This window comes from Fukomys damarensis, unplaced genomic scaffold (assembly GCF_012274545.1).
Source record: "Fukomys damarensis isolate Sample0158 unplaced genomic scaffold, DMR_v1.0_HiC HiC_scaffold_2, whole genome shotgun sequence".
NCBI classification, from domain to species: Eukaryota; Metazoa; Chordata; class Mammalia; order Rodentia; family Bathyergidae; genus Fukomys; species Fukomys damarensis.
The window spans coordinates 2301706-2329654 of NW_022900914.1; the positions used below are offsets into that span (position 1 = coordinate 2301706).

General features: G+C 42.1%; 1 protein-coding gene across 1 annotated transcript in view; it reads right to left on the reverse strand.

Annotated features, from left to right (window-relative positions):
• The window catches only part of Wdr35 (WD repeat domain 35), a 59163-nt gene that overhangs the window by 20924 nt on the left and 10290 nt on the right, over positions 1–27949 (reverse strand). The window contains exons 6-15 of the mRNA XM_010618034.1: positions 23548–23676; positions 21562–21695; positions 20311–20476; positions 20045–20190; positions 16770–16895; positions 15353–15538; positions 12009–12041; positions 11469–11529; positions 5076–5220; positions 2166–2235 (exon numbers count right to left, since the gene is read on the reverse strand). Of these exons, the coding sequence (XP_010616336.1) occupies positions 2166–2235; positions 5076–5220; positions 11469–11529; positions 12009–12041; positions 15353–15538; positions 16770–16895; positions 20045–20190; positions 20311–20476; positions 21562–21695; positions 23548–23676 (1196 nt within the window). The remainder of the gene's footprint in view (positions 1–2165; positions 2236–5075; positions 5221–11468; positions 11530–12008; positions 12042–15352; positions 15539–16769; positions 16896–20044; positions 20191–20310; positions 20477–21561; positions 21696–23547; positions 23677–27949) is intronic.

Below are 27949 nucleotides of genomic sequence, written 5' to 3' on the forward strand. Positions count from 1 at the left end.
ACTTAACCAAAAAAAAAAAAAAAAAATGTCTGGGCTGGGGTGGGGGTGTGCCCAGCAGCAGACACAGCTCAGCATGAGGGAGGCCATGGGTTCAATGGGGCGGGGGGGCGAGAAGATATTTCTCAACAGAAACTTAATTAATGAGCGCTGACCGTGCCAGGCACAGGACTAAGGATCATAGCTGCTCAGAGGAATATTTCCCCATTCGAGGCCTGAGACCACTGAGGGTTCCCTGGGGCACTGTGCTTGGTTTCCTATTGTACGATTCCATGCCTAGAACCCTCGAAGTGACAAAACTAAGCAGATGGAGAACACGTGTGGCTGCCAGGGCACGGGGTTGGTGCAGGAGGCAGGTGAGAAAGGAAGTGGAACGGAGGAAGTTCCTCTGTGGTGATAAAACGGTGTGGAACTAACTGTACACACACAGGGAACACAACAGCAGTGGACACCGAACAAGGAACAAGCTGTAGTCGAACAGAATTATATCAACGTAAATTTCCGGGTTTCGTGTCCTATTACGATTATACAAGATGCCGCCACTGAGGGAAGCTGAGTGAAGGGACTATTTCTATAACTTCCTATGAATCTATAATCATTTCAAAATAAATATTTTTAAATCAGAAAAAAGCCAGAGTATTCAGGAAACTTATTTGATTTAGCACATGGGTATCTGAGGAATGTGCAGGGGAGACAGTGGGCAGGGAGAGGAGAGGCTGGGACCTCTGCACCCTGGAAGACAGTGGGGACTAGTCGGAGGTTAGTTCTGGCAGTGTGCAGACCCGGGTTGGCACTGTAGGGATGGGGAAGACGAAGCACAGAGGCCAACCCCACAGCCGCTCCCCACACATCACTGAGTAAGTGCAAAGTAATTAAAGTAAAATAACATTGAACATTCCGCTCTTCAGCCAAAAGCCACATTTCAAACGTTCACTGGCCACATGTGGCTAGTGGCCAACGAGGGATAAAGCCAAGAACACAGTTTCATAAAAGCCAGGCAGAAAAGTATGGTTACAAAAATACTAATGTCACGCAGAGAACAAATAATAAAGAAATATGAAAAGTTCCTATCAGACTTGCCAAGTCAAGGGAATTGGAAACCAGAATGCAGTGGAGTAAAAATGGAATGAATGGGGAGGGAAACATGGATCCAGGATGTTCTTTCAGGAGGCTCAGCTCTGAAAGGGTAAAGAAACGAGGCAGTACACAGAAGAGGGCACACAGCTGACCATGGAGACTTCTGCTGTCATTTTTAAGATGGGACAGGTTTTATATGAGGATGGAGGAAGTGAACCAGGTTGAAATTTCCCCAAAGCTTCCGAAAGGGAAGAATGGTTTCTTAGCCACCAGCAGATTCGCAGCACTTACTCCACTGTCTGACACATCAAAAACACGTGTGAAGGCTACTGAGCAAATGGACAGGCAGGAGGTGACCAGAGGGACTCCCACAGAGGACACCATATCTGCCATGAAAAGATGTAAACATGAAGCCCCCCTTCACTACTCCACTGCTCTCGGATCTGAGGGTGACTGGTGACCTCCCCAAGTGGAAAGGAGACACGTTACGGGGACTGCAAGAATCGGATGAGAAATTGGATGTGAAAGAGCTTTTTCAGCAACACGTACTATTTTAAATACAATCAGAAAAACCCTATCAAAACACTGCTTACTAAAGTACTAGTAATTACACTTGCTTCTAAACAAAAGCATATTTCGAGGAAGGTACAGTGAACTATGTTATCTATGAAAATAAGAATGCCCACTAATACGCCAGCAGTGACACACCAAACCATGGCCAGCAGAACTACTGAGTGACCAACAGAGAGAGATGGGCATAGAGATGCTAAGGGTGGAGGAATTAGGTTCCCCAATGTTTTCAGAAAACTGATTACGTATCACCTTTATTTAGACTGAGACTTTCTAAGGTTTCAAAATGGGTTTTTTGAGCCAAGGATGTAGCTCATCAGCACTGGGCCTGCCTGGTAAGCACAAGGTTCTGCACTTGATCCCTGCTACAAAAAAAGGTTTTTTCAGAATAGAAAAAATTTAAAGAATTGCTAAAATAGTATCCTATTCTTAAGAAATAAGTTTGTAGGTCTCAAAATAAAATTATAATACTTTCAAATTTACAGACATTAACATTTGCTGACGAAAATAAAATCACTTACTTGAATGGCTTTAGTATAATCAGGCACCCCATCCACTGATCCAGAAGGCGTATCATCAACATGATAAATTCTGTAAAGAAAAAAAAAACAGAATTTTTAAAAAATGTTAAAGGTCATACTATTCATAATTTCTAAAACAATCAGAGGATTGAATAAGTCCGATGAATACTGTAATTTAATAAAAAATACTGATTGTTTTAAAGCGTTCTTGATACAGCTGAATCGCACAAAGGCAGAACCAGGTGTTACTAACACAACTAATCTGTTTGGAGAGCTGTGGCTCAGGTCAGTCTGAACACGGAGTCATACTTCCCCTGTGCACCTCATCAGGCTGAGAGAGACGGTTTAACTTACTCTATCAGTCAGGAGTAACGGCTAACCCGTGAATGTCCCCGGCTGTGCCCCCATGATTTCCCCTCTACCGACATGTTCAGTGAAAGCAAAACGTGCATGGACTTGGAACGTGCTAGTGGAGGAAGGAAGGAGAGGAGGCTTCCCCTCTGTCATGCATCAGGGACGCCGCCCCTCTCTGTGCCTTGCACTATAACCCTTATGCTCGCGGTGGTGCAGCGCCACTCTGGCTGCCGTACCCGCACTCCCACAGGCAGTGACTTCCAGGGGGTGAAGACCACCTCTGTCCAGGCCCCGGAATAGTGCCATCATGGTCAAGCGCTCCAGGGTGCGGTTGTTAAGAAAATAAATGGAAATTTTTTAAAGAATTGCTAAAATAATATTCTAGGTTACATAGTAACTCTGAAGCCTTGGGCAAATCAACTTCTCTGAGCCTCAAATGTTTCCCTCTGTAAAATAAGGGTAATGATCGCCCTTCTGCAGCACTTCTGAAAAGCAAAGCCAAAAGGAAGTTTTAAAGCACACAAAAGCACCGAGTTTGACACACACAAGCTATTGTAGCTATTAAATAGTCACAGGAAAATCGTGCCATTTTCTACTTTTAAATACCATGAATTTTATAATTGTTAATTAGAAATTATAATTATATTCTCATCAATGTAATACAGAAGTATTAAATAAATCGAATAGGAATGTATATAAATGTAAAAACATATGATGTCTAAGATGGTACACACTTCTGTATTTTAACATATTTCTATTAAACATATCCAGTCCTACTTTGTACTACAAAAGAAAAGTCACAGATGACAACAGGGTCCCCAGGAATGATGTGGTCTGCCACTCTGCTCATGGCTGATACAGTGCCTACAGCTGGAACTTAAAGGAGGAGAGGTTTACCTCGGCTCAGCTCCAAAACAGAACAGCACTGGCGAGGGGCTTCACGGAGGAAAAGCTGCTCGCCTCATGGAGGTCAGGAAGCAGAGGACCACAGAGGAGCTGGGAAGGAGATAACCCTTCCAGGTCACCCCGCCTCCTAACAGCAAGTCAAACAGAGGCTCCCTAGGCCAGTCACCTTCGGTGAGGTGAGTGCACGAGACTCTGGGGCAGGGGCATCTAGATAAGAGGCCACGTCCCTCTCATGTCCCTCTCAGAAAACAAGAAAGGCCACTGAGAAAAAGGAGGTCAGAGTCCGGCAAACCCAGCTTTACACCCCATCTCTACTAAGCAGCTGGAGACCTTGTCAGACAATGAAGGCTGATGTGTCTCTGCTTCCTCTGTGTAAAACAGGGAGCGCAGGAATGCTGACAGGACTTCCCGAGGTGCCTGGCACACAAGAAACAGTCAGTAAGCACTGGCTGTCCACAGCATCAACTACCACACTTGATGGATGAGACCACGAAGACGCAGGGAGAACCTGCTCCAAGTCACTAACACAGCGCTACCATCCTGATTTAAAGGAGAGCCAGAACCCTTGGAGGGGGCACTTGCTCAACAGAGAGGCCACACCCACTTGCCCCACCTTCTCCCCGAAAACTGCAGGGCTCCACTCAGGACTGCTAAGCAAGTCCTGACCACACGAGCTCTCCTCACACTGGCCTGAGACTCTTTCCCATTAGTCCTCCAGCACTACTGAGAAAACTGAGTATAATTTTGCCAACAGCTGTTTTCCACTTCAACAAGAGTTCACATCTGGGTGAGTCTTCAGAGAAGGAAAAGGAAGGAGGAGAAGACAAGGGTGCATGAAGCCAAAAATCAGAAACAACCCAGATGTCCCAGGTGGTGAACGGTATGTGTAAGGGAAGACGATGTGAAAAGGCAACCTGGGTTTCTGACCTGACTCTAACCATCAGGCCTACACCTTCATCTGGAATCACTAGGCTACAACACCCCACCACTGCTTCACTTGAAGGCTTAGGGTAACCACCGAACAACGACAAACACAGGCTATCACCAACAAGACCACATAACTCACAAAGCAGGGTGCACACACCATAGCCAGACATCCTACCTGAGTCTCTCCCATCCAGCCCTCACCTTTCCACGTGGCAGTCGTAAATCCTATTTACCAGAAGTCGTTCCAACACCAGGCTCGAATCCAGGCCAGAGAAAGGACCCAAGTTCCCAGCTTACTCCACCTAAAGGCTTCTTCCCTACCAGCGTCTTCTCTGGTAGCTGGAACCAGATCACCTCGCCCTCCTGGAAAGACCCTTAACCCACAGGAAGGAAGCTCTACTCAGATACTCAGACCTCAGCTGAGTAACAGTATCCCAGTGTGCCTTAATAACCCTAATATGCTGGAGTAGGGGAATGAGGACAGCATTTCCTTACAAAAAATACATATGTCCGGCCTTTGATGGCTTTCTTGTCTTAGACTATATTACCTTCTATTTTGAGAAATTTAAAGATTGATTTAAAACATATTCAAATTAATGGAAAAATATTTCTACTGATCAAAGCAATTTACATTTCTCAAGCATGATAATTTATAATTAACTATGTTTGATTTGAACGTATGTGATATGATTAAGCTGTTAGAGGATATATCAGAAAAGATACCTTTCTCTCCCTTCTTTTCGAGATCGTGTGATCTGATTGATTTCCAGTGCCGTGAGCTTCTTGGCCACACGATATTGCCAGATATAAAATGCTTCTTTTGAAGCTGCTATGACATGGGTTTTGGTCATTGTAACAAATAGTGGTACTATTAAAAAGAACATAAAGACAATTAAGTTACGGTTATGCAGAATCAGGGAATATGTTCCAAAGCACTTCAGTATTCACTGAGTCCAACCCCTCATGTTACAGAGTCCCAAAACACCTACAGTCTCATAATACCCATATACAGTCTCTCCAATCAGAAAATAATCCAAAGCTTGTAGGACCATAAAAATATTAACCCGGAATGGTTTAAAAGGCCTAAATGCAGGAGGTAAAACTATGGAATACTTAAATGAAATCTTAGGCGTCCATCTTCGTGGCTATGAGTTTCATGCAGATGGGAAGGGGACCTAGCAATAGAGAAAGAAGGGAGAAAGGAGAGAGGCAGGAGAAAAGGACTGCGATGGGACATGATACGTACTCACTCTCCCCACGATGAGTGTGTTCCTATGTATTACAAATATATACTAATAAAAAATTTTAAAATCACAATTAACAAGTGGGCAAGAAACCTGAGTACATTTCTCCAATTAAATTTTTTAAAGGCCATTAACCAAAGGAAAAGACAGTCAACATCATTAATAATCAGAGATGAAAACCATGTAAGAGGTATAACTTGACAAACAGTAGGATGGCTAGAGTCAAGAAGTCAGATAATCACAAATGTGGACCGGAATGTGGAGAAACGGTGGAAACGTAAGGTCCACTTTGAGAAACAGTTTAATAGTTCCTCAAAATGTAATTTGGTTCCTAATGCCCATTCCTATATACTCAAAGAAATTAAAACATATACCCACACAAAAGCTCACATACAAACATTCATTAAAGTATTACTTACTAATAGCCAAAAATCAGAACAACCCAGGTCCTCAGCTGACAAATGGTAAGAGATCTGACCTTGCTCCCTCCCCACGCCACTGCCAATTATGGTCTGACTCAGGATTTATCCTTTCCCCTCATTTCATGTTTTGTATTCCACTGTAACCTTAGAAAAATAATTTTCCCAAGTTCCTTCCTGATTAGGAATATAGTCTAGGCAAATTTTTCATCTATTCTATTTCTTAAAGGACATTTCATCGAGTGAATACTCTGTACCCTTTCATGAAACAGTGTCATCAAATCCAATTAAGGATTAAAAACGATGACAAAAGCAGTAAAATAACTCGCCCACAGTCACAAAACACACACAATATAAAGCTAAACACATGCAAAAATATATAAAAGCAAAGTTACTCCTCCAGTCTTTTTAATCCCCACTTTCTAAATTTATTAAAATGTCGTAAAACTTAATTTTTCTACTTATAAATACTATAGAAAGCAATAATCAATATGGCCAGAATAAAAGTATGATGCTAACATGGGCAGCCATTTAGTGGGCTCTTGCGACTGTCCAAATAAAGGACACTTAAGGCAGTAAACTGAACAGAGAGCTACAGAGCAGGCTGATGGTGTGGTGTTAGCTGAACAGGTTAACAACTCCGGGATCCAAATGCGTTCATTTTATATACTAAACAACCCACTGCAATTGAGTCATAGTTGCACACTTTTCATTACAATCATCACGTTTCTACTCAAATGTATACTACTGACGACCCCTAGGGGGAGCCTGAGGCCTTTCCTCGGGGAGCAAGAGCCAGGTGAGGGGAATGTTGGCCAAGCCTCCAGGGGGCGCTCACACCCGGCTCAGACTCTTTCCCCCAACTTGTCTTTACAAAAAAACCCTGAAACTTTGACTACAGTTAGGAAGTCCCATCATGGATATTCGGATGTTGGGAGGGCGGGGGATGAAGTTCAGGGGCACAGTGCCTGCCTGCCTGGCACCAGAAATGATTCTAAGTTTGAGTCCCAGTATCAAAAAAAATGCTGAATATTCTGATATTAGTTACCATCATGCTCTTAGCTGGTTATAAAGTAAATCTTCAACATTTATTGCTTTCTAATTAAATACAGTTTTTCTTAAGCACATATAAAAGCGTTTTTCCAACCAATGTTTAACTACAGTCATAAATTATACTGTTATCTTTTTTATATCACCTTCATAGTCACAAGAGTTTATCACTGGTCTGATTGATTCAAAATTAAAACATTAGTGGCTCAAGAGACTTCTGGATTAAAATTACAGGCACCTGCTAGCTGCAACATCAGACAAATGATGTGTTCTCTCTTGTTATGTCTGGTGTCTAGATGCCCCCCACAGCCTAAAGGTCATACATAGGTGACTTTTTCAGAGGTGGCTGGATCTAGAGTGGGTGATGCTGGGATCAAGGGTGTGGGGTTACTAAATCGGTGCCCTGGCTGGTATGGCACAGTTCTGGGTGTGGGTTATGGGAAAGCCCACCCTGGGTGTGGATGCTACCCACCCTAAGAGTGTACAGCCTGGATAGGACATAGGGCACAGAAAGCGGGCTGCTGCCCTGGCTCGCTGCCTCCTGCTTTTGCTGCCTCCCGCCTCCCACTTTCCACACCATGAGCTGTTTTCTTCTCCTCTGTGATGGCCTCTGCCAGGCTTCCCTGCCTTGGAGCCAGGTGACTATGGACTGAACCCTCTACCAACTGTGAGCTAAGTAACCCTCTCCTCCTTTAACTTGAGGTCAGGTGTTTTGTCTCAGCCATGAGAAAAGCAAGACATCTCTGAGCCTGGTTACTTCTTATAAATTGAAGATAATGACACTGCCACACTTACAGAGTCATTTTGAGGTTTAAAAAAAAACAAATATAAAGCACAGCACTGTGCCTGGCAGTTCTAACACTGTAAAAGTCAGTGTTTACTGATTTTTTTCTCAAAGTTCATGCCATGTATTCTTCTAACAGCACAGTACATACACTCGCTTACAGCCACCCTGTAAGGTAGGCATTACTGCATCTCCTTTGCTTGGCAGATGAAGAAATGGAGCCAATCAACAGATGTAGAACTGCACCCAGTGGACTCAGCTCCTTGGGCCCAGGACAGTGCTCCTGATCTGACAGCAAACTGCCCCTTATGAAGAACTTGGAACATCGTACACAGAAGGCTTGGTTGCTCTTACTGTTGCTACTTTTTAATTATAATCCACATAGGTCTTGTAATACAATGTATATGGAAATTCCCCAGCCAATACAAAAACCAAAATCTGAAATACATGTTCTTTTAAATTAATACAGTAGTAATTTCAGTAAATTCATAGGCTACATAAGGCCATCCATACAAATTCTAAGCATTTGGGGGGAGCGGGTACCAGAGATCGAACTTGGGACCTTGCACTTGCGAGGCAGGCACCACTTGCGAGCCAAATCCCTGGCTCATCTATATAAATTTTAATAGATCTTTATAGTAAAAGATTCATTCCAAAAGACCAATTTGGAAAAAGCAGACCAAATCCCAAGAGAACTTTTTAGGGAAGGAACATCTCCTGGATAAAAGCACCTCATCCCCTTTTGTCTATTCAGTATCTAGAAAGAATTTTAAATATCTAGAAAGATTATTAGGAAAAAAATTGTAAATAATTATGCTTTCAATAATTGAACTCTGTAATACTAATAAGTAGTTAGTTACTAGACAAGGCAGGACGTAAAATAATTTAAAACAATTTAGTGATTCACACATAAATAAAACCTGCTTGTAATATTTTAATGCTGAGGTCTGAAATAAATGCCTGCATCTGTACTGTTCCCCTCTTCCATACTCACTTATTTCTCAGCCCTTTAAAAAGAGCTGGTAAGCTGAAATGGCCCTGAAACGTTCTCATCAAATTACCGTCGTCTGCAATATGGAAAACAGAGCACAGCGTGCTGCACCACAGCCACCTGGCCCTTCTGACCCCTCCTCGCCTCGTTCCTCTGCCGACACTGCCTTCCTCCTTAACCCGCCACCTGAAGAAACACCAGCCCTCAAAGCTCAGACCCACCCAACACAGCTTTCTCTAAGCACAGGTTCCCGGGAGCCAGCGTCTGTTTATGTAGCACGATCGTGGTGCGCGCAGCAGGACAGCACTAAGCCAGTGCTCACCTGACTGACTAGTTCTTCTTGAGTCTTTGTTTGGACATTCTGTAGAAGTGTCATCATTTGTCTGACTTCCAGTGACCTATACTATCTCACACAGTACATTCTTGTTAACAGTTTGCTAAACAAATAATCACTTTTTTTTAAGTGCTGAGGCCTTGCACACTCTAGGCCAGTGGTGGCGAACCTTTGGCACGCGTGCTGCAGCAAGCACACAGAGCCCTCCGTTGGCCCAGCATCGCCCCAGCAGCTGAGCATTCAGGTTTCCCTGCAGTGTTGACATCTGATAGATAAGTAGGTTTGGAGTTGCAGTTTGGGATCTCATCTCTAACAGGTTTTCCATCACTGCTCTAGGCTCTACCACTGAGTGAGCGACATCCCCTTCCATCCTTAAATTATTATTTTCTATTTTACACAGGAGAGAAAGTAAGTATTTTCAACAAATTCAATATATGTTTATTCTGGGCCAATCACAGACCTGGGTAATGGGAATACAGAAGGTAACTAGACATAGGTCTTTTAAACGCTCAAAGACAAAAGGGGAAGACTGACAAGAAAACCAGTAATTGCTGCCCCCAGGAAGAAGCGCTTCAGAAGATGCTAAAGGTGTCCAGAGGGCTCCGTAGAAGAGCAGCAAGAGGGAGACACCCACCAGCACACTCCCTACTGACGGGCAAAGTTGTTTCGAGAGCTTCAGTGCAGACTGTCAGGAGGAAGAGCAGATGGCAAAACAAAAATAACACATTCTAGAATCACGCCAGCCACACATGCTTTTCATTACTGCTGTTTCGGTCTCTAGTCCTCCTGAAAATCTGGCACAGAAACTTTAAAAAGAAACAGGATATGTATGAAACAAAATGTTGAGTCTTTGGCTGTGTGTGCTGTAGGTCAATGAAAGAACTGTTTGTTAAATTTCCAGCCAGCAAGACTGCAAGAAAAGTTTCGAGACTCAAAAACACAAATAATCATGACCTCAAGTACTCCCTGTTTTATGAAGTGGGGGGATTTACAATAGGCTTTATTTAAAAACTAGTCTACTTGTGATTAAAAATTAGTTTAAAACTAACCCTATCACATGATTCTATGTTAAAACTTTTGGTATTGATAGAAAAAGATCTAAAAATTGACAGAATTTACCCCCTAAAGACTTAGTTTCTAGTAAATGGAAAATATTCATTATGACAAGGGACTGTAATAATGTTAAGCTAAGCCTTTGCAGAGCAATAATTACGTATGTATGTATGTATAAAAATACAGACACCGATACAAGACAGTGAGCATAAGGCAGTATATCAAAGTGCACAAGCTACCAAGACACTAAGACCAAATGTGGAGTATAAAATCTTTGAAGCCAGTAAATATTTCTCATATTTATTTAAGTCATCCCGAGAGCTTAGCAAAATGCAAATATTTAGATGGCGACATTAACATTATTAAAGACTAAATGTCCAATCCGGAGAAAAAATGACTTGGTCTTAGGATCAGAAAATTCAATGGGTTTTTAATTTTTTAGATCAAGTAGTTTTTATCATACCATATCCAACGTAGTACCATATACTTTAAAAGAAAACCATCAATTTTCGAAGTTATAGTGAAATGGCAACACAACATTTGTTCATGATTTCTAACAAACTCCCTAGAATAGGACTTAGAATTTCTGTAACAGGTGACTTTCATAGCTGTTGGACAGAGGGAAAGGTAAAATTAAACCAACCCATCTCCTCTGAAAAGGAAAAGAGGAATTTTTTAAAGCTGTCCCTATTAATAGACTAATTTCACTAAAAACAAAAAAAGAAACAAAACAAAACCTTCTGGAAAGGTTAAACTCCCTTTTACAAAGTAGTTTTATGGAAGAGAGGTATTTACAAGAAGTTTATTAATAACAAAAGTAGTTTAATAGCAAAATTCTTTCTATAATCCTCAGTTTATTATCTACTAATCATTACATCACATACCAATGCCCACACAACTGCATTTCCCATTCAAAGCAAATGATGGCAATGACAGTTATGAATTTATTACGGATTTCAGATACCTCAGCCTTCTAATCTACTGTCTTAACCAAGGGTACTCTGGAGGGTGAAACAGTGCATTACTAATTCTACTGTGGCGGAGGATTTATTTCAGCGGTGCCACTGCTTGCCTTATTATTATACCATGAGAACAGATATAAACTGGCACTAGACCTGACAACCAGGAAACACAGCCAACCTTAACTTAGAGAGAGCAGTCTGACACTATTATTAGGTGTTTTTAATTAGTGTGCAAATGAAACCTGACTGGGTAGGAGATAAATATTAGCATTTCCTTACCAATATCGATGTACTTGGGATCCAAGGGTGTGCCGATCGAGTTACAAAGAACTAGCACAAACTGTGGACAAATAACACAAAAAGGACATCAGAATTCTTACTTATGAATAATGAAGGAAATATGCTTAATATATAATTTGCTTAATTTTTTTCAAATATCACTAACTGGCAAATAATTTATCAAAAATGTAGATACGGGGCCAGAGATTTAGCTCAGTGGTTCTGCTGCCTGACTCCCAAGCACAAGGTTCTGAGTTCGATCCCCAGTACCAAAAAAATAAAAAAAAATTACATGCAAAGAATAGCAGACAAAAAGAAAAAGAAAAATAATCTATTTAACCATTTTTAAAAACATAATTTAAAATTCAACCAAGGAAGATTTCTCAATCCAATGGAACACTATGATTCCAAAAAGGACAATTAAGAAATGCCAGTGCCCTGGCTACTCCCCAGCATTTACATTTCCAAAGCTCCTGACCAAACATAACATCAAACTCACTTGCACCTACAACCAGCTATAGAAGAGCTACAATGTGTTACCGTTGCACCAAAGGTCTGCATCTCATTCTCCTCCTTTGAAGCAATATATAAATGACATGAGAAATTCAGAAAAATTTAGTTAATTAGAAAGGATATGATTCAATATAGTAAAAATAACATATATACACAATTATCAGTAATTAATACTGAATTAGGAAAATGACCAAGCACAATGCCTACTTTACATCATATTGCTCTGAAGTGACCATTTTCGTACGCTTGTGCAGTTTTCTGTACCTCACACTAATACTACTACCCTACTTAAGGATTTGACCCCTGAATATCACTTTTAAAGCAATATTCTATGTGCCATTTTCATAGATTTTTTTTCAGCATCTGTTTAATTTCATAAACTAAATGATAAATATAAATATATACTAGATACAATGTATCCTTCCACTACTTAAAATAAGCTTATATACTGCCACAAAAATGCCACAAATAGTTGTAAGCTACTTATTTCTATTACTCATTCATGTTTATAGTTTCAAGACTCAAACAGTTCCACAGGACTCCTCTTACTAAAACTGCCATCTCCCTAACTAATGTCCCATTTCCTACATCCTCTAACATAGCCCTTGCTATTTCCTTCCACGAATCTCAGTACACATTTACAGTGCTTCTCTCCATTTGCTGTGTTTCAATCTGGTGTATTATCTTTGCCTTCCCGCTGAGAAAGACCAATGTTTAACGTTTTGTCCACTCCCTTTCCCATCCTCCTGCCACAAAAGAGCACACTTCATCCCTCTCTCTTTCCACTTCTAACACAATTTTGTCAGATCAGGATTGAATGTTTATTATATTTCAATTAAAAGAAACTCCATTTTAAAAGCCTCAGCACTGATATCCTTTAGATTCTGTACATGCTACTCACAACTAAGCCACCAAATATATCATAATTTATTTTCCTTTCAAGTGTATTTTGCTTTCCCTGTTGTAACTGGCAACTGTAATAGTTGGTAGCTGTCTGTTTTTCCCTCTGCTTAGTTTCCTGTACTTATTACCAACTCAAATTCCCAATTATCCCCCATGTGTCTGTCTCTTCTCTCAAGGGTTCCAACACAGCAGGTATTTTAGTAACGGCATCCTCGAACTTCCGGAGCCTCCTGTCCTCCTCTCCTCAGACTCCTGGGCATGCGCACAGCAGAAAGGCAATACCACTCTCCCATGGGGTGAGAGCTCCCATCTGTGCCTCTTTCTTTCCTCACTTTCATGTACTTCGTCCTGAAGTAACTCTCTAAGACAGGGAACCCTGGAAGGTAATTTTTTGGTGATCTTGTACATCTAAAAGAATCTATATTCTAACTTCATATTTATTTGGTAATTAATTTTTTTTAAATGCTGAAGATACAGCTCAGTGGCCCAGGGTTCAATCCACCACCACCACCAAATCATTTCTCCTCAGAATTCTAAAAGCATTTAATTCTCCAAGGTATTGCTACTGACAAGAGGGTTGCCATTACGGTTCCTTGTCTTCAGTCTATTCTTCCTCTCTGAAAGCTAATAGGATGTTTCTAATCCCCAGTGCTCCGAATCCTGATACAGAAATGTTTTTACTCAGGGAAACAGACACTTCCAATCCACAATCTTAAATTTTCTTGGATGTTTTTTCAGATTTACTTCCATTTTGTCTCTCTACTCTTTACAGAACTATTATTCAAATGCTGAACCTCCAGGACTAGTCCTTTAATTTTCTTATTTTTTGCTCTTTTACATTTTCTCATCTCCCTACCTACCCTTCATTTTATTTTTGAAAATCCTGCTAAGGTTTTCACTGTGGTCCTCTTATTTAAGGGGTGGGGACCTGTGCCTCTCTGAGGACAATGATGATGTTCCTGGAGATGTGGGAGCTCCGGAGGCGTTCTGCTTCCTGCCCGGCCTCTGCTTCCTCCGAGTCCCTTTTTCCTCGTGTGAGAGTTGGGTGTCGATGTGCCACACGAGAAGCTTCCCTCCAATGCCTGCTGCACTTAAGCGCAGGACACTCGGACGCTGTCCATGGACGGCCTGTACTGTGAGGCGATCCAGCCTCTGCTGGGATCCAGTCTCAGCATCTGTAAGGTCTTTCTCGGGAGCCGCTCAGACTTCCAGGGCCGACTCTTCCAGTCGACTGGCTTCACTGCCGCTGCTCTGGGAACGCACTGGGGAAAGAAGACTGGGGCGACCCTGGGTAGAGAACTCTGCAGCCAGAGTTCTCCCAACCTCAGCTAGGTTCGCGCCTTTCGGTGCAGAGATTCCCTTTGGCCTCCCCAGAAACTAAACCCAGCCGTCACAGGTGTGAGAGGGCTGCCAAGGCTCTGTCTGGAGGAGAATCTGCGAAGCTGCACCTTCACACACCCTCTCCTTCCAGGGTTCTCTTCCCACACCACCTCAGTCCCTCCACGACGGCTGGTCTGCGCTCTTCGGCACCCTGCTGCCTCTGCTCTCTCCACGATAGCTAAGGTTTCTCAGGTCTGCTGAGGTGATTATCACGAATGCGTCAGCTCTGCCCTTCTGGTCCCCATGGGCTTGTGACTTCTCAAAAAATACTTGCACCGATGCTTCAGTGAATTTCAGGAGAAAACGAGGCCACAGGTGGCTGTTTAAATTGTCACCTTTAACCCAAAACACTGCTTTTAAGTGGGATAAAAAATGATAACCCAGCCAAAGACACTGATAATTCTGTTTGAAATATCTATGTATTTTTACAAATACTTAAATTGTTAGTGTAATTTTAGATCTTTTTATATTACCTATTTTATGCTATGATATTGACTTTTAGCTCAACATAATTCCAAATAAAAGCAGATCTCTCAGTGTCAAAACCTATCCAGTTGGCCAGGCGTGGTGGCGCATGCCTGTAATCCCAGCACTCAGGAGGCTGAGGCAGGAGGATCACTGTGAGTTCGAGACCAGCCTGGGCTACACAGTGAGTTCCAGGTCAGTCTCAACCACATGGTGAGACCCTGTCTCAATTTAAAAAAAAAAATCTATCCAGTTATAAATGGTCATTGTTACACAATTTCTTTAGCATTTACATTAGACATCTGGATATTTATTTTTTGCTTCAGGAGTTTGAACTTGGAAAAAGACTATGGTGTTTTATACATATTTCAGAGACAAAAACCTCAGTACTAACCCAGTCACATAACCTGCCAACAAACTGGCTGTCTGAGGACAAGAGAGGGGGCTGGGGACACAGACCCAGTCAAGTCACAGCACCCTCAGTCTGGGTCCCAGACACACCGGGCCATGACGCCTGACACCCCACTGGCCTCCAGGGCACAGGCCGTGCTCCGCACAGCAGGCGACTCCAGCCCAGTCCCCCGCTGTTGACCCAGAGTGTCAGCACCCTAAAGAATGCCTACCTGAGGATGGCTTTCGTCAGCTTTCGTAGCCAAAATGCAGAAATCACCACAGGTGGTGACCGAAATGAGACTCTTCACATATTTAACATACTTCTCGTTATTTTTTGTATCCCAAAAGACCACACAGTACTCAGGACGATCGGGTCTGGTGTACGCATAAACCACAGTATTTGAGCAATGGCCCCACTAGGAAGAACAGGCGGAGGAAGGGGAGAAAGGGAAGGACAGAAAGGAAGACAGAACACTTAGCTTGGGAAAGAAAAATCATAGTGTTCCATTTGATTTTAGAAAGATTTCAGTTACATGATTTATCACTTCACAAAATATACTCAGAAACAAGACAGGACAGCTTAATATCTTTTATCACCAAAATAACAAATCTAAACGTAGTAATAAAAATATTTTTAAAACAGAATGCACTGTAAGAAGAGAATTAACTTCTTATTTTAATTCTTGGAGTTAAGCTTCAGCGGGGAACGTTTTCAGCAGCTGCTGCAGTTACTGGGACTGGCAGGAAGGTCTCCGGGGAGGGCGTGAGGAGAACCATAAGTAGAATGACTGCTGCCCAAAGTTTAAGTTCGGGCCCCCAAGCCCAAGTTAGAAATGTTTTTTTCTCTTCCTCTCTTCATTTTGAATCAGATATTTTTACAGTTAAATCTTTCTCCATGGCTTATTTAAAACAAAGAAAACCACGTAGATGCCCCACCAACTTCCTCTGGTGAGAAGCTGTGCACAAACCTCCTGGCTGCGGCTGTTCTCAGACTCCTCTCTCCGCTACCGCCATGCGCGGCTGTGGGGTCTGCATGCTCAGAGCTTCCCCTTCTAGCTCTCCAAGGATGTGTGCAAGTGGCTCGGAATAAATCAGAGCTGACTGCTGAGAGAATGATTATGTTCACTACCCGTACTACGCTGTGTTTAGCTTTTCATACCACAACGACTTTCTAAAATAAGCTTGGTCATTAAAATAGTTGAAGATGTACAGAAAAGATGCGGAAGGACGAAGGGGTGAGAGGACCGGGAGTATTTACTCCCCCAGCCCTCCCTGCCTGGTGGGTGCTCAGGGGTTCGGGAACACTCCTCCTTACCTTCCCCTTGAGCTCAGGCCTGGTGACGGGGCCTGGCACATGCAAGCCTGGGTGCCTGCTTTATCTCCTCTGCTATGCTCTTAGCCCGGGCTTTTCTAACAGCCTGTCAGTTACTCCAGGGTTATCGTCCGTCTCTTCCTGGCTCCTGACTCACGAAGAGTATGCACATAACAACACAGAGTACTTGAGAAATGTTTGCTATTACACTAGTTCTAAGGTCTTCACACACTCAGGGAAAGCCTCCTGCTAGTTCATAAGCAAAGACAGCTATGAAAGTACTGCGAGCCATAACAAAATTATTTAGTTAAAACACTTTACAACTACTCCCATACCTTATAATCAGGTCGAATATTTGCAAAATAAATGAAGGAATCAACAGCTAGCGCAATTTTAAGTCCCCCTCCTTCCCAAGAGAGTGCAGACATCTGCTTTCCAGGAACCTTCAGAGTACCCAGATGCTGGAAAAGAATATATCTCACAGTCAGCAAATTACCACCAAACACTACATCAAGATCAAAAATGGCATGACAACTATCTTGTGAAGGGCTATTGCCATTTGAAAATCATTGTCCTTGACTTTTTATAATGGAACATGCATATAATGGAAAATTTTACAGGCTAGGCCAAAAAAATTCAGTATCAAAGTTCATCAGATCTACGATGCCTTAGGGCCAGGGATTTAGCTCAGTGGTTCTGCCACCTGCCTGGAAAGTGCAAGGTCCTGAGTTCAATCCCCAGTACCAAAAAAAAAAAAAAGAAAGAAAGAAATCTAAGATGCCTTAGACTGAAATATGCATCTTTTATTCACAAGCAAGAAAAAAACACACCGGTAATTCAAGTATGACAACTTTGATTATAAGATACACCCCAATTTTAGAGTGGCAAAAAACTGGACTTTTTAGAGCCAATAAAATATCAGTTCACCCCTGACCACGCTTTCCCGTTCATCGTCACCTCCAGCCAGTCACCAAGCCCATGCCTCTGCCGCTCTCTGCTCTCCGCAGCGCCTCTTGTTTGAGACTGAGCCGGAGTAGACAGCTTCCTATTTTTCTCCTCCTCTCCCTTCCACCCACAGGTGCAGTCCCCACTTTGCTGCCACAACCATCTTTATGGAGATGAAGCTGACCACACCTGCCCTGCTTTAAAGAAGGCTTAGTAATTCTTTAAAACCAGGAATTAACCACAATCAACACATTCTTTAGCATGGGACACCGCACCCACACTCTGCTCTTGGCTGAGCGCCCCCTGTCCAGCCACCAGGAGCTCTGGAGCCCTGGCCACAGCCCTGACCGGGGCCTGCTGCCTGAGCCCTCCTCTCCCTGCCCCGCACACCCCTGTCCTCCCTCACTGTCCCTCGGCTCCTGCCCCCTTCACAACTCCAATGACACTGCCTCCAGACCCGGAGCCCCTGAGAGCTCTCACTCCTCCACACCAGAGACTACCTGTTCAGCAGACACGTTTAAGCCAATCCGTGGACATCCAAACAAATTTCTTCATACGCTAACATTTGACAACTGAGTGAGTTCGTGAACACACTTTTTAATGTGGCCATGAAGAAGACAAGTGTTTTTAACCTGAAATTCTTTTTAGACTGAACAGTAGGATCCTATGAATTTTATTCATTGCACTGGTGTCCCTTGTTCCTAAGCAGACAAGTTCTAAGCCAAGTTTAATAAGGCAATGCTGTAGTAGTGGGAGGAGGCAACTGGAAGAGGTAAGATTACTGTCACCACAAAAGGGTGAATTAGGCCCCCTCGTGTCCCTTTCTTGCCCTTTCGCCTCGTGCCATTCGATAAAGCAGCAAGAAGACCCTCACCAAATGCCCCACCGGGTGAAAAGGGACATCTTGGCCACACGTCTGCTACAAATTACCTAGTCTGCGTACTATACCGCACCAGTGTGACCCGTCAGACAAATGGATTCAGCCTCCTCGGGGCAGGGAAACCAGAGGAGGAAAAAACCCCGAATTTTAACAAGGTAGCCCCAGTAAGAGTAACCCTGCTACTGAGCCACGCTCGGAGAAAGGCCAGCTCCCAGCTGCGCAAACCAAGGCGCTAAGGTTCAGCGCTGTCACCGCCGGTAATCAGACAGGCACAGGCCGAATCAGCCCTAGCTCAGAGAACTGCGATGCCTCACGTTAAATACCTTCCCTCGGTCGAGCCACACTGGAAATGCCGTACAAAGCCACGTCGACCTGACTGCGCACACGGCGCTGTCCCCTCCACCTCGCGAAGTTCACAGCGCAAAGCCCAGGGCATCCCGGCGGCTCCAAGCAGCTCTCCCGAGGTTTTCTTACATAGTTAGGTATCTTCCATCCAGCTAGCTTCCCCGGCTTCCCGACAGCAGATCCGAAAACGAATCTCCCACATATCCACTCCGCGGCAGAGCTGGCTGGCACCTGGGGCTGGGGCTGCGCTGCACCGCGCCGATCGGTCCGCGCACACACACCATGCGCCCGCGGAAGACAGAGAGAAGCTGGAGGAGAAGGCTGAACAGCCCCAAGCACACGGGCTGTCACACGTCCCACCGGGAGGGCCGACACAGACACCAGTAAAGGTTCCACAGGGCTTCAGGTTTCTGTCATGAGGGGTCATGAACGCCATGCCTCTGCTTTTCCTTAGCTTTACACCCACCAGAAGAGCACCTGCTCTCTACACGCACCTGCCAGGTAACTGTGGGACACTGGTTCAAAAGCGGATACCACACCATTTCTTACCCGGACAGAAAGCATCAAAACATATAAAGTACTAAAGTTAAATTAAAATATCAATGTTAAAATACTAAACCAATTGGTATAGACATTTTCAGCACACCAAAAATACACATTATTGTAGTATACAGTGAATTTAGAAAAAGCCATAAAGTATCCAAAAGGAAGAAAGCATAGTTTAGGACTGAGAAGTAAGATTTATAAAAATATATTAAGTTTAGCTATTAATAAGCTCTTGTTTTCTAAGTCTTTTAAGGTTCACGTATATATGAGGACATGTTAAATCTATCTGAATGTTCCAGTGCTTCTTCAGAAAATTCTCTTTAAAATTAAATTTATAAATAATTCCATTAGAAGAATACTGTATATGCATTTATGGGAACAATGTTTACATTTTAATGCAGTATCACTTAAGGTTGATTATTATCAGGTATTCTTAAAATAACTGATTAACCAGAAAGAAATTAAAATACCGGAGTTTGGGGGAAGGACAGACAGACAGACATGTTTACTATCTAAGCACACTTGAAGTACCACATTAAAAGTCAGAAAAATGAACCTGTAACAAATGCACTACAATTAAAACCCATGCAAACTCCAGCTGTAAAAGAGATGTTTGGATCACAGAAAAAGTACACTGAAGAATCACGCCACAGTTTTTCTCACGTCCACCTTCCAGTTTTCTAAATGGACATACTATAAAAACTTCTTTGATAAAATACAACGAAGGCTTACAGTATGAAGACATTACTCAGACATGCCTTGGTGTCTCAAGACTTACTCAAAATGTTCCTCAGAGAAAACGGGACAAATGTGTACCTTTTTCCTCTGTTCTTTTTGCCCCACCTCACCAGTACACCTTCAAATGAAAGGAAGATAAAATTTTAAAGCATTTACCTCACCAAACGGGGTGTAGAACTGCACGGTGTTGACATCTTTGTCCTGCGTGGCCACTTTCTGGGAGCCAGCCACAGCCAGCACACTGCCAATGTGGTTCCACTGGACACTGACCACGTACATGCCCGTATCTATCAGAACGGGGTCTAACCAGAACCGAAAACATGAGACGATGAAACGCTCAGCCTAGAGGGCTCTGTGACTGTGAGAACAATTTTCAAGCTACTTTGTAAATTCTCCAATGCTAAGAAAAACAGGTCACTTACTTTGGTCATTCTCGTGTCTCATGATTTGGCATCTCCCATTGTCAAAGCAAATGGCAAGGCAGGGGCAATCCGGCTCCACGTAGCCCTCCGTGCCGTGGTACCAGTGAATCCCAGCAATGCTGATTGCTCCGGTGACGTTCACCAAGCAGCTCAGCCTCATCTTCATCTAGACAACAGTGACCGGGCTTAACGCTTACATCAAAACAGAGGGGCACGAATGCAGCACTGCAGGAAGAACACTGAACACAGGATCTAAGAGTCGCACTGCAAAGGCAAGACCGACCACTCAGCGGTTTACCAACTCCAGACAAACGACTAATGCTCCATCTTCCTCATGAACAAAGCAATAAAAATATTTAGAGTTTTAATGAGACTCAAACAACAAGAAGTATATGAAAAGTACTTTGAAAACAAAGAGCCAGGGATTTAGCTCAGTGGTTCCACTGCCTGTCTCACAAGTGCAAGGACCGGAGTTCAATCCCTGGTACCAAAAAAAAAAAAAAAAAGAAAGAAATTTTTTTTAAAAAAGTACTTTGAAAACAGAAAAGTGTCAAGGAAAAGTGACTTTATTTCCACCAGCGAGTCGCTAAGACCACAACTGCCATCTCTAAATCTTGCAGAGCCAAAACTGTTCTCTGGATCGTGCCACCTGAGCCTCCCTACTCTTTTTTAGCTTCTTTCCAGAATTAGCTTTTTCTTCCTTACAGTTTATCTCCCACTCTGGCTTCAACAACTCTTATTTCCTCCAAAAATACGCTTGGTGTCTACCTTTGGCTCCAAGCATGAGAGGACATCAAAGCTCACACTGATGTAGCCCTTGCCACTGTCCTCAAAACACTGACACCTGGCCGGGCACGGTGGCACACATCTGTGATCCCAGCACTGGGGAGGCTGAGGCAGGAGGATCGCTGTGAGTTCGAGACCAGCCTGAGCTACATAGTGAGTTCCAGGTCAGTCTAAACTACACAGTGAGACCCTGTCTCAAAAAACAAAAAACAAAAAAAAAATAAAAATAAAAATAACACTGATACCTTGTCCTAAACAACTACCAGAAAATCAGAACTAAAAGTTACAACCTTAATGTCACAGTAACTTGCCTTAAAGAAAACAAGATGTTTTTAAGTTAAAAAATAGTAATTTTTGATGACTGAAAAAAAAGATTACACAAACCTCTGTAAATGTGTACATATGAATTATACATAAAATGATCTTATAAAGATATAAATAGAAATAATGAAGATATACACTTACAATAAAGTTTCCTTGATTATCGTAAATGTGTATTTCTCCATTTGCCATTCCAAACAGTAAGACTTTGCTATCTGCGGACCATGCTACGTGGCACAGCTGTATGCCCTTCAGTTCTTTACCCCAGATACGATTCCCTGAAACAACGACAGCGTAGTTACTGACCGTCCATATCGTGATCCTACGGTTGCTTTCAGAATCTTTTTTCCCTAAAGAGCTCTCACACTCTTCACGGCACTCATGTGGTCAATTTACTTAGCTTTTTGTTTTTTCAGGCAGGGTCTCGTTATGTAGTTCAGGCTTCCTTACACTATGTAGGCAAGGCTGGCTTAGAACTCACAGCAATCCTCCAGCCTCAGCCTCAGGACTGCTGGGATTACAAGTATGCACCACCATGCCTGGCTTTTCAATTTATTTAATGACTATCCATTGAGTATTTATATATACTAAATACCTGTAGAAACACACTAACAGCTGTTTCAAATTTTCTCCCCTCTCTCCCAATTAACAGATAAGCCCACCTTCCGTTCTGAAAGAAAATGAACTCCCTAAAAAGAAATTTCTCCTTCCCATCTTCAAACGTGCAGAGTACCCCACAACCGATCCACGCAAACCCTCTGGGCTTTGCTCTCTAATTCAAAGCGGTACTTCCTCGAACACACTCCCAATGCAAACTCTCCTCCACCTACCCTATTGTCTAACTCCTTCCTATTTGCCAAGGTCTCCCTCTATTAATTATTCTGATTTTCTCATCGAATTCTTCCCTGCAGGCCCTTTCATACAAACACTGAAATCTCAATCACCACCTCACGTCGAAACAAAACAAGAAACGTCTCCCTCAATCCTGCGTCGGTGGCCCTCAGATTCCATCCTGTTTCCATCATTCCTTCCCCACCAGTCTCCTGGAGTTTGCATTCGCAGTCCCACTCCCTCGACCGACTCCACCGAATCCGCCTGCAGGGAGCTCAGCAACTGCCTGTTGCTCTTTCCTATCGTTACTACCTTGTTTTTTACCACCCCTCCTTCTCGACTGTCATCTTCCACTGGGTTGTGCATTCCTCTATCCAACACTACTATTCAGTATCCTTTAGAATTTTCTGCCCATCTCTTAAATGTTGCTGGCTCTTAACTTCACAAAGTGCCCTTAGGTCTCCTCATTTATTCCGATGTTTAAATTATTTATGAATGTATTAACATTTATTCCAATGTTTAAATTACCATGCATATGCTGGTGAGACCCAGTTATGCCTTTAGCCTGGACGTCTCTAAGCTGCTGACACAGAGCTAACTACAGTCTGGATATATTTACCTGGATGGCTCATGGTGACAAAATCAGCACGTCCAAAATGGAAACTCTACCAAAGCCACTCTTTCTCCAAAGTCCCTACTACTGCAATGAAAGGCATCCCCGCCATCCAGCTGCCAGAGCTGAAATTATACAGTCCTAAATCACCGCGTTCTCCTATCCCGGACTGGATCAAGAATGATCTCCCGTCTAGGTCACCTCCTGAGTATCTCTGACCCACTTACTTCCAGCTCCCTGGATTACCCTGATTCAGGGTAGTGTCCACCACCTCCCCTCACCTGGACAAGCAGAGCACTTTCCTGACTGCTACCCCCACCATCTCTCCCTTCTCCATTCTTCCTGTTATTGTCTCAAAGACGTTCCTGAAAAACGAATCCAGTCACATGTTTCCCATTCTTAAAAGCCTTCACTGACCTCCCAAGCTTTATATAATCTAACCAATATAAAGATAAATTATATAATGAACAATATTTAAAATAATGCTGTGAAAATAATGTACTTTTTTCAGTGCTACTGTAGGAAATCAAAAGATAATTTTACGGTGGTTCTCAGAATCATCAGATTACAAGTCAACTGTTTTTCCTTGCTGTCTTTTTCAGTCGGGACGCTGAAGTGTGACGACCTAAATCTCTAAGGGAAAGGTCAGCCGAGCGCTGATCTTGCTGCTCGGGTGAGTGCATTACCGTCCACAGACCCCACGATCACAGCCCCGTCCTCGTACACGATGCAGATCTTCTGGCCGTCGGCGTTCCAGCTCATGCTGCGGACCACTGACTTGTTCCGACTGTTGATCATCTCCTCATACCAAGAGCCTGTTCCCAGAAAGCGGAAACGAGCCACAATTGTCACATCTAGTAAATGGTATTTAAGAGTTGGCAACATTCTATAAAGTATATGTGGGGCAAACAATGGCAAAGTTTTCTACAACTTGGGACATTAGACTTTAAAAGCTTCTCTTTTTTTAAAATTTAATTTATTGGTACATTCTAGACAGATAGTACAGTTACATTCATTACTGGGATCTTGTACCTTTACATGCCAGGTCTTGCTTCTCATTTTTTGCCCCTTGTCCCCACCCTCCCTTCACCCTCCCCTCCCCCCTTCAAACACTTTAATTCCATTTTTACATTTTCTCATATTTTTTTCCTTTTTCCTTATTCCCCTTTCCCTATCCTTCTCACTGTCCCTACACCTTTGGTCCTTTTCTTCCTACTTGCTAACTGTCCCACTAAGACCTTGAGTACTATTTTAGTTTTTCACACCAGAGAAACTATTCGGTATTTATACATGTGTGACAAATTTATTTCACTTAGGAGTATATCCTCAAAATGTACCCATTTAATTATGAATGAATCTACTTTCTCATTCTTTATGGCTGAGTAGTATTCCATTTTATAGAAAACCACATCTTCTTTATCCAGTTTCCAATTGATGGGCAGATGGGCTGTTTCCAAGTTTTATCTATTACAAACTGTGCTGCTATAAACATGGGTGCGCATATATCACTGTGGAATGATTCTTTCACTTCTTTTGGAAAGATACCCAACAGAGGGATGGCTGGGTCAAATGGAACCTCTAATCCTAGTTCTTTGAGGTATCTCCATATTGACTTCCATAGTGGTTGCAGCAGTCTGCACTCCCACCAACAACAGAGAAGGGTTCCTTTCTCCCCACAACCACACGAACATTTGTTATTGATTTCTTGATAGCAGCCATTCTTTGTGGGGTGAGGTGAAATCTCACTGTTGTTTTCATCTGCATCTCTCAAATGATCAGTGATGTGGAACATTTTTTCGTATATTTACTTGCTGCTTTTATTTCTTTGTCTGAGAAATGTCTGTTCATTTCAGATGCCCACTTTAGAATTGGGTCTTTATATTTGGGGGGGCTGGTTGTTTTGAGTTCTTTATATATTTTAGATAATAGTCCTTTGTCTGAGGAGCAGCTGATAAAAAGTTTTTCCCACATTGTAGATTGTCTCTTAGTTCTGTTGATGGTTTCTTTTGCAGTGCAGAAGCTTTTTAATAAGATGAAATCCCAGTTGTTGATTCTTTCTGCTAGTTCCTGTGCTACTGAGGATTTGTTCATAAAGTCTTTTCCTATGCCAATGTCTTCCAGAGTTCTGCCTAACTTATCTTCCAGCAAGTTTAGTGTTTTTGTTTTTATGTTTAGATCTTTAATCCACTTGGATTTTAATGTAGTGCATGGTGACAGATAAAGGTCTAATTTTAATCTTTTGCAGGTTGAGATCCAGTTTTTCCAACACCATTTATTAAAGAGGCGATTTTTCCTCCAGTGGGAACTGGCAGCTCCTTTGTCAAATATAAGGTAGCTGAGTACATCTGGATTTGTTTTTGTGTCTTCCAATCTGTTCCACTGATCCTCAGATCTGTTTCTTTGCCAGTACCATGCTGTTTTTATCACAGTGGCTTTGTAGTATAGTTTCAAATTGGGAATTGTTATACCCGCTGCCATGTGTCTGTTGCCTGGGATGGCTTTTGCTATTCTAGGTCTCTTATGGTCCAAATGAATTTTTGGATTCTTCTTTCTTTTTTGGATTACTTCTGTGAAGTATAGTGTTGGGATTTCAATTGGTATTGCATTGAATCTGTATAGTAGTTTTGGTAGTACGGCCATTTTCACTATGTTGATTCTTCCTATCCAGGAGCAAGGGACATCTTTCCATTTTCTTAAATCCTCCTCGATCTCTTTTCTCAGAGTGCTACAGTTTTCAGTGTAGAGGTCTTTTGCTTCTTTTGTTAGATTGATTCCCAGATACTTCATTTTTTGGGGTGTTATTGTGAAAGGAATTGTTTCCCTAATTTCTTTCTCAGTGAGTCTGTTATTTGTGTACAAGAAAGCTATTGATTTTTGGGTGTTGACCTTGTATCCAGCTACTCTGCCAAAAGTGTCAATTAAGTCGAGAAGTCTTTTGGTGGAGTTTTTTGGGTCTTCAATGTAGAGTATCATATCATCAGCAAGTAATGAGTTTCACTTCTTCCTTTCCTATCTTTATTGCTTTAATTTCTTTCTCTTGTCTAATTGCTATGGCTAATGTTTCCAGAACTATATTGAAGAGGAGTGGTGATAGTGGGCATCCTTGTCTTGTTCCTGATTTTAATGTGAAGCTTTTCAGTTTTTGGCCATTTAATATGATGTTGGCTGTTGGTTTTTCATAGATAGCCTATATTAAGTTGAGATAGAGACGATCTATTCCAATTTTTTGCAGAGTTTTTATCATGAACGGGTGTTGAATTTTGTCAAATGCTTTTTCTACATCTATCGAGAGGATCATGTGGTTCTTATCCTTGAATTTGTTAATATAGTGTATTACATTAATCGATTTATATATGTTGAACCATCCTTGCATCCCTGGAATAAATCCGACTTGGTCAGGATGAATGATCTTCTTGATGATCCTCTGTATTCTGTTTGCTAGTATCTTATTGAGGATTTTTGCATCCATATTCATTAAGGAGATTGGCCTGCAGTTCTCTTTTTCTGTTACATCTTTCCCAGGTTTGGGAATCAAAGTGATATCTGCTTCCAGGAATGAATTTAGGAGTGTTGTTTCTCTTTCAATTTCATTGAAAAGTCTGAAGAGTAATGGCAGTAGATCTTCTCTAAATGTCTTCTAAAATTCAGCAGTGAATCCATCAGGACCTGGGCTTTTCTTTGTTGTTAAGTTTTTAATTACATTTTCAATTTCACTGATTGTGATTGGGGTGTTTAAAATGTTTTTATCTTCTTCGTTCAACTTTGGTAATTCATAAGTATCTAGAAATCTGTCCATTTCTTCTGTGTTTTCCATTTTATTAGAGTACAGGTTCTCATAGTATGTATTAGTGATCCTCTGGATTTCTGTGGGATCAGTTGTGACTTCGCCTTTTTCATTCCTGATTGCATTAAAAGCTTCTTATTCAACATAAACAAAATGAAAAGTTAACTTAGGCCTTGACCAAAAATTGCTTTGAAGATTGTCAGAGAAATACAATAAACAACTTGTCTTTTATTCTTTCTCTCTTTTATCCTGTCAATTAAAAAATAAAATTTCATTTGCTTTTGCAGAGCCAAAAAATTGACTTTCCAAAAAGCCTGATTTTTCTTACTTGAACACACTTCAGACAATAACCGAGGGAAAAAATCAGAAGAACAACACCTTTGTATCTATCCATAAACTTTCCAATGACTTATTGTAAGCATATTAGCATATTAGGTAAACTAGGCCTGCTTTAAAGAAAAAAAATTTTTTTTTTTGGTACCAGTGATTGAACTCGGGTCCTTGCGTGCATAACTCGGGTCCTTGCGCTTGCAAGGCAGGCCACCAAACCGCTGAGCTAAATCCCCAGCCCAAAAATTCTCAAACCATTCATATTACTTTGGTGATGTACTATCACTAATGCTGAAAGACAAAAACATTTTAACTATACACAGTGAGAGTGAGATTGTGATTTGTCTTATAACCAAATTAGCAGCAAAAAAAACAAAGCAATACTGTCTTCATCTCTGTGTTTTCCTAAGGCTTTAGCATGTCCTCATATGACAAACTCTGGCCTGCAGCCAAGCACATAATCAATGATGTAGAATAAGCAGTCAGAACAGGGTGTCAAGAGAATCAGGGCTGAGAACCAGAGAGGCTGACCTGGAGATGTGACTCCAATGTGCTGCACTTTGGTTTTCTACCCCATGCCACCCTAATATACACACATGCGTGCACACACACTTCAAAAATTCAAGTACCACAACATATTTTTTAATTAACAATTTGTGAAAGGCCTAGCTTAGACCTTCATAAAACAGCACACACAAACTAGGGTACCCTCCCATTGGGGGATGAGGTGACAGGCCTCAGGAGAACATGTATTATGAGTGGTTTTCTAGTAATAGTGATGGATCCCCTTCTGCCCCTCACAGAAAAGCAGCACAAATAGCAAGCCAGCAGTCAGACTACAATAATCTGTACCCATGAGAGAAAGGAAGCTACTTGGCCCAATACATGAAATGAATTATTGCCTCTGACTTCTTCATAATTTTTTGCCTTTTTTTTTTTTTTTTTTGGTACCCGGGATCAAAACACGACCTTGT